The following is a 7,842-nucleotide window of genomic DNA, read 5'->3' as shown; positions in this document are numbered from 1 at the left end:
CTCTCAGAACCTGGGGCCAAAAGGGGAAGACTGGGTGGAAGCATGAGGAAGCTTTTTAGGGCTTTTATTTTTGTGGAGTCCAGCAGAAAAGTATCCTGGAGGCATAGAGTCAGGTGAAGACAGAGTGGGAATTGTCATGGTTTCAGATTTCAGTTTTCATGAATATATTTATGCATAACACATAACATTGTCAATGCTGTTATGTTTTGTCTGTTGTTTTCCAAGTCTTATGTTTAGGAAACCAGAAGGAGAGGGGTTCGCCAGCTTCAGCTGGAATGTCAGTTTGTTGTGTGATGAGTGATGGAAGTAAGAGGATGTATGGTGCAATCATAGAACAGAGGCCATAAGTCTCTAAGTATGAATGCCTCACAGAAAGTAGGCAGAAACCTGAACCAGGACGAGAGGTTCCGTGTCTGATGATCCAAGGGGACCAGAAGGACCTCTCCCATTGATACCAGGAGATCTAGTCCACGTTCGAGTGTTCCGGAGGAAGTGGGATCAACCGAGGAGAGAAGGACCCTATGAGGTGGCCAAAGCAACAAGAACGGCCGTCCAAGTGAAAGGAAGCCAGACGTGGTACCATCTGAACCACTGCACCTGAGTCCCAACAGAGAGAAGGACACAACCATATAGAGATGAGGACACAGAGAATGCTGATTCACCAGGGAGGAGCCAAGAAAACAGCAAATCAAGTGAAAGCCAAAATGTGACAGGTGCACCGACTAATGCACCCAGAAGAGGAGGAGAGGCCTCACAAGGAACAGAATGAGAACATTTCTTCCCTAAAATTGAAACCCTTCCAAATGGAAGCTAAGTCCTGCCTGAGGAGGAAGCCTCGGGTGAAGAAAGAGAAGGAAAAGTCCCGCAAGCTGAAGAAAATGGGGATTTCCCCACAATTGACTTTTCAACTCTTGAATGGCCTCCTTAACAGACAATTGAAGTTAGAACAACAAAAGAATCCATACTAAATGGAGTGGCATGGATATTTTTTATATAATATAATACGTTTTGCTCTGAGACCAGGTTGTCCCTCTGCAGTATTCTGTGGGAAGGAGCTAGTATACACTTTTTTTATTTATTGAACCTTTGTTTAACTAGGCAAGTCAGTTAAGAACAAATTCTTATTCACAATGATGGCCAAGGAACAGTGCCTTGTTCAGAGGAAGAACAACAGATCTTTACCTTGTCAGCTCGGGGATTTGATCTAGCAACCTTTTGGTTACTGGCCCAATGCTCTAACCACGAGGCTACCTTCCGCCCCTAACATGTATCAGATATAGATGGTGTGATGATCACTTTTCATCACTAGTCTGGGGGGGATTGTTTTACAACTTTATTTAATGATACACAGTTTATGAAATGAATACATGTGTTTATTAATTGTCTTTAAAACTAGATTAGTTATTTTAATTACTGATCTTGAATGTGTTTGGATAACTGCATTGAAGCAAACTTTATTGATCTGCCAATGAAAAATAAAGTTACATCAATATGTACTGGTCAACCTCTTCTTCTCTTTAGTATTCAGTTCTTCATATTAGATCTGACAGTATGAATGGTTCTTATGGGCTGAGTGCCTGGAGTGTTTTTGTATGACTACAGTCAGGAGTTCTCTCTGACCCTGTGATGTCACCAGTACATTAAGTACATTCATCTTAAGATAGCCATGTGAGTCAACCACATATCACAGTAAATACATTTCTCCTCAATTAGTCAGTGTCACATTATTTTTTTTGTGTTTTGGGGGGATACTCTTTAAAGACGTAGGGTTTCAGACCTTTTCGGGCAGATGGGCAGGGACTCTGCTGTCCTAGCATCAGAGGGAAGCTGGGGCCACCATTGGGGTGCCAGGACAGAGAAGTGCTTAGACTGGGCTGAGAGGGAGCTTGACCTCCTTTAGCAGTGGGACGGCCATGAGACCAGAGGTGGCAGAACTGAGTGCTCGGGTTGGGATACAGGGTTTGAGCATAGCCTGAAGGTAGAGATGGGGCAGTTCCTCTTGCTGCACCGTAAGTAAACACCATTGTCTTGTAGTGGATGTGAGCTTCGACTGGAAGCCAGTGGAATGTACGGAGGAGCAGGGTGACATGGGGGAACTTGGGAAGGTTAAACACCCAGACAGACTGCAGTGTTTTAGATTAGTTCAGTGGCGACCCATCATTCAGGGCAGGTGAGCCACCTGTTTTGAGCCCCACAGTTTTAGCGATAATGTGAGGGGAAAAAATGATCTGTTTGCAAAAAATGTTAAAACCCCCCCACATATAATTGAGTTATTAATAAAGCCGCATACAAACATGGTCTCTTTTTTGTTTTCTTGAGTAAGGCAGCTCCAAAATGCAGGTGTTTCAGCATAGCTCAGTGCTTTCTGTGGAGGTGGGGCAAGCCAGCAGAAAATATGGAGCTTTGTGCCGTGATTGGCTCAGTGTTCTGTCATTCATGGGGACAATATGTCACTGCCAAGTCTAAGGGTAGAACTTTATAATTCAAGCCCCTTGGGTGCTGCCATAGAGTTACATTAGAAGTGCCCATCCAAGAAGGCTCAAGGTCATTGTCCACAGATAAAATAACGTCAAATCATGTGATATCTGCAGTCGCTTTGATTGGACTGATCATGTCAACATCATACTTTCAAAATCTGAGCTAGCAGTTATCATCATGAATCAAGTTGACAATCTACTGGCAAATCCTTTTTAATCTTTGTCATATGAAGAGAAATAATGAGAAATTATAGATTAAATGTATCGGTGCTCATCGGCCATTGGACAAACATTACACAACAAGTTGGAAATGGCAAATTCAACAATGAGTGGTTTGGAAGGAATCAGTGGCTAACTGCAATTTTTGCAAAGCAATCATTAGCCTGCTATTCAGTTGAGTGGCTGTGTGGTCCCAAGTCTAAGATTAAGGGGCTCTTTTCCTAGTTTAAAATTGTAAACATTTAACATTGGCCGTGCTGGCAATGAAGCTTGATTTGTGCCGCCCTCAAAACAACTTAACTCGGTACTGCAAAATCTGACTTGAGTTGAGTTCAAGACAACTGGGAACTCGGGGGGAAAACAATCCACGACTGGGAAAATACGTTTTAAACTTTCATCCAACTCGGAATTGTAAATTGGGAACTCGGGCCTCGTTCTACGGCTACGACCTGAAGATCACTGACGTCATCATGATTCCATTTTTTCCCTTCGAGTTCCCAGTTTTGAAAGCACCATAAATCCAGAGAATGCCAGACTTTGATGACAAAGTTTGATGACAGAATATGCCCACGATGGACTGCCGTTTAAACCTTCCTGTTCAAGTGAGCACAGCATAACAAGGTGAGTCCAAAAATGTCTTGTCTGCTGCTGCATAAATGTTGTAATATGCCAGGGAGATGTGTATACTGTAGCTAAGAAAGTAATACTAAGTGTATGTTGTGTAGTAAAATGTTTGTAGCCCATGTTTCTCACCCTAATAATTTGGTCTGTTTTCACCTCTTCATTATGTCTCCTGTTCTGACTTGGTGGTTCACATGTAATCGAAATTACAGATTGCCTCTTATCCGCTTTTTCGTCCTCTTATGCCATAGTTTGTACATCTCAATTGTCAGTAGAAACCACATTTGTTTAAGCAAGTCAGCCATGTTTTTTTAACGGCAGTGAATGAGGCTGAATGAACTGTTTCGCTGCCAGACAAGGCTCCGCTGATAGCCAGGTGTAGCAGTGGTAAACTGTTGAGACTATGCTGTTGGGACAGCTTTATGTAGGCCCTAACAGTTTTTGGGCACCGTTTCAGTGCAATTAATGTATTGTTTAGTGTCTTGTTGTGTAGTGGCTTTGCTGGAAATGCATCCCACTTTTTCAAAATTGTTTTATTTAATCTTTATTTATCTAGTCAAGTCAGTTAAGAACAAATTGTTATTTAAAATGACGGCCTACCCCGGCCAAACCCGGACGATGCTGGGCCAATTGTGCGCTTCCCTGTGGGACTCCCAATCACGGCTGGATGTGATTCATCCTGGATTCGAACCAGGGACTGTAGTGATGCAGTGCCTTAGACCACTGCGCCACTCGGGAGCCCTTAAAAGGTTTGCGCCCAACGTGGGGCAGGAGTTTGACGGCACAAGCAGGGAGCCCAGCCAACAGAGATTTGAGAAATGTTTTGGTTCTCTTCCTCAGATCTGTGCCTTGCAACAAACCTGTCTCGAAGCTCGACGGACAATTTCTTTGATTTCATTGCTTGGTTTTTGCTCTGATGCATTTATGCATTTAATCAATTTTCGTATAAGGCTGTAACGTAACAAAATGTGGAAAATGTCGTCATGGGGTCTTGTATAATGCCCTGTATATGTTTTAAACTACAAATTTAAGGAACTGAAGTGGTAAACAATGAAATAATGGAAAATGCATGTTCAATGGTTATCTCTGTATTAGTATTATTCACATTAAACACCTAGGTAGAGCAGTGGTTCTCTCGGTATTAGTTTTATGTCTGTATTAGTCACATTAAACACCTAGGTAGAGCAGTGGTTCTCTCGGTATTAGTTTTATGTCTGTATTAGTCACATTAAACACCTAGGTAGAGCAGTGGTTCTCTCGGTATTAGTATTATCTCTGTATTACCCACGTTAAAACACATAGGTAGAGCAGAGAGGACAGAGCATGTGGCTTTGCAACACACAGGTGTTTCATCTCCACACTGGGATGATTTTAACAGTGCAACGCCACACAGGCCTCATGCCGCTCAGGTAGGAGAGTACCAGAAATAAATGAATAAAAACACCAAACTAATGAAGGAACACACAGTCACCAACAATATATCCCTGGCGTCAATACTTTCAACTTTCTCAGCTCGCTGTTACAGTACAGCACCACCAAATTCCATTTATTAAGTAACCATCTGATTTATGGAAGCATAAAAACGTAACATTTCACACTATTTTGAGAGTCCAGGATTTATATTTACTATGTTACATCTAGTCTATGAGACGAGGCTGCACCTTGACCTACATTATAAACACGCAGATCAAGAGGTGTGTTTTCCCTTCAGCATCTGCATGTGGCATAAGCTCACCCACCTCACAGCATGAATCTAAAATAGTTAATAACTTTGGCTGTGAGTGATGGGAAAAAATCTGACTCTTAAGGCAATTACTTGAATAATTCAATGGATTTTTTATTTACAAACTTGATAACCAAATTGTATTTAAAAAAAAAAATATATATATTTGACTTTGCTATGGGGCCATCAATGGGAGTTGGGCCGTGCTTCAGCTGAACTGCAGTACCGAAAATGCCCCCTGAGCACAGTGGAAAGCATGCTTATAGACTGGAAGCCTGCCCTCTTGATCCGAGAAGGGTGTAATTGCAGACCTTAATTAGGGGCGTTCTCTGATATCGGGTGTTTCATGATATCTAGTTTACACCAATTGATGCTCCCCATTGGTTTGTGGCCGTTTCTTTTGCGTTGGGAACAACACTTGTTGACAATTGTAGCTAGGCCTAACCCTTTTTCTAACCTTAATCTCAGTCTCCCCACCGCCACGTTAGTTATCAAAACCTGCATGGTAAACAAATCCCTAACCCTCACCCTTTTCCTAACCTTAACCTCAGTCTCCTAACCTGCCATGCTAATTCACCTAACTACCACTTTAATTATCTTAACCTGTTATGTATGCAATGTGCCTAGTTAAATATATATATATATATTTTTTTAAACAAATATTCTCCATCAGTTTCATAACACCAGTTCTGACCAATGGCATGTATCCATTTTTATTATATCAAGGAACGTCCACATCAAGAAACTGTACAGTAGTTCTCCTACTGGGAGGCGCGGGAAATAGTTGAAAGAGTGATTGGTGCTGAGGAAGCTATGGCAGTGGATGCCCCGCAGCCTGTTGAGATTCCTGACGTCGTTCACCAGTTGAAGGATACCGATTGTAAAGATGAATTGTACGTGCGGCTGAAAGGTTTTTGGGAGTTCAGGAATTAACATTGGAAGCATTGCAGGCAGTGGTGGAAAAAATACCCAATTGTCATACTTGAGTAAAAGTAAAGATAACTTGAGTCCTTTCCTATCAAGGTAAAAGTGAAAGCCACCCAGTAAAATACTACTTGAGTAAAAGTCTAAAAGTATTTGGTTTAACATATACATAAGTATCAAAAGTAAATGTAATTGCTAAAATATACTTATGTATCAAAAGTAAAAGTATAAATAATGTAATAAATAAAACCCTACTCCTCCGCCAGAGCGTCCAGTGTGGCTCTGAACGCTCCGAGAGCGATACGAACTGACAATCTGACAACGCTCTGAATTTACAAACGTCCAAGCGCACTCTGACACTCCAGATTGAATTTAAGATAACACCCATAATTTACTAACAAAGTATTTGTGTTTAGTGAGTCCGCCAGATCAGATGCAGTAGGGATGTGTGAATTGAACAATTTTCCTATATATATCATACACTGTAGTGTAGTGTCTTAGCTCTTATTACTTATTTATATAATAAGAAAGACTCTGAATACAATAAATGGAACTGGAGCTTCACATTTTACTGGAATCAGTTAGAGCCAGAATAACATCGAACAACACTGCGCATGACCAAGGGTGCTCCATTCTTAAAGGGGACATCAGTAATTAACAGAACATAACATTCCTTCTTTTATACAATCAGAGTTACTTTTACCAACCCCCAACTGAAACACTTCCCAGAACTTGTTGTAGTTATTTTGCATCTTTTAATTTGAACTTGAACAGTTAGTTTTTGTTTGTTTGTTTATAAGTCCAGTCTGTCTGGTGGACGGTGCCTTCGTTCTGGGTAGCGCCTAGGATTGTCTGGAGGCTCCTGAACATCCTCAGTGTGTGCTTGCTCCCTTATAGCTTCTGCTATAGCAGCACCTTCATCAACACGTTCCCTTCTTTCAGCCTGGGGTCTCTTTACTACTCCACCGTCCTCTACAGTTCCCTGTGTGTCATTCTCAGGAACTCTCTGTGCCTGTTCTTTCTCGATTGTTGTGCTGTTTTCCGTGGAATGCATTTGGTTAATGTGACGCCGCCACATTATGTCTGGGCTCACTTGAACCTGGTAAGTTCTGGGTCCCGTTTGTGTATGTACGGTCCCTCTTGTCCATTTCCCTCCTCTTCTGTAGTCTCGCACCATCACTTCCTGTCCTGTTTGGAGATGGCGCTCCCGGCCACCGGAGAGCATCTTGGCTTGTTTGTTCAGCACTTCATTACGCCTGTTAGGCTTCATGAGGTCCAGCCGTGTGCGGAGAGGCCTCCCGAACATCAGTGCGGCTGGGCTTTCATTTGTCGTGGCATGTGGGGTGTTTCGGTAGGAGAGCAGGAACTTGGCCAGTTTTGTTTGCAAAGTCCCTTCATCTCGTTTTGCTGCCCGGAGTCCTTGCTTTAGGGTTTGCACAAAGCGTTCTGCCAGCCCATTGGTGGCAGGGTGGTACGGAGCTGAGGTTGAGTGTTTGATTCCATTTACTGACATGAATCTTGTAAACTCGTCACTTACAAAAGCTTGCGCGTTGTCACTTACCAGCTGCAGCGGCAATCCGAAGCGTGCAAACGTTGTCCTGAGACACTCTATCGTCTGAGCTGAGGTGGAGGAGTCAGTGCAAAAACACCTCTGGCCATTTGGAATGGACATCAACTAGAACCAGAAACATGTGCTTTTCAAAGGGACCAGCGTAGTCCACATGCATTCTCTGCCATGGCTCTGTGGGCCATTCCCATGGGTGGACTGGGACAGGAATGTGAAGGGTTTCCAAACATCCGCTACAGTTCTTCACCGTGTTTTCTATCTGTTGATCCAGACCGGGCCACCAGAAGTGGCTCCTAGCGAGCAGCTTCATT

The 7,842-nt window shown here is 42.7% G+C and overlaps 1 protein-coding gene across 1 annotated transcript; it reads right to left on the bottom strand.

Moving 5' to 3' along the window:
* Positions 1–6,485: 6,485 nt before the first annotated feature.
* On the bottom strand, positions 6,486–7,547 carry LOC120042583 (uncharacterized protein K02A2.6-like). The gene has a single exon (XM_038987406.1). The coding sequence runs from the start codon at positions 7,475–7,477 to the stop codon at positions 6,758–6,760; it is 720 nt and encodes a 239-aa protein (XP_038843334.1). The 5' UTR covers positions 7,478–7,547; the 3' UTR covers positions 6,486–6,757.
* Between the last annotated feature and the right edge of the window lie 295 nt (positions 7,548–7,842).

Source organism: Salvelinus namaycush, unplaced genomic scaffold, assembly GCF_016432855.1.
Source record: "Salvelinus namaycush isolate Seneca unplaced genomic scaffold, SaNama_1.0 Scaffold720, whole genome shotgun sequence".
Taxonomy (NCBI): domain Eukaryota; kingdom Metazoa; phylum Chordata; class Actinopteri; order Salmoniformes; family Salmonidae; genus Salvelinus; species Salvelinus namaycush.
This window is presented reverse-complemented; position numbering and strand designations above follow the sequence as displayed.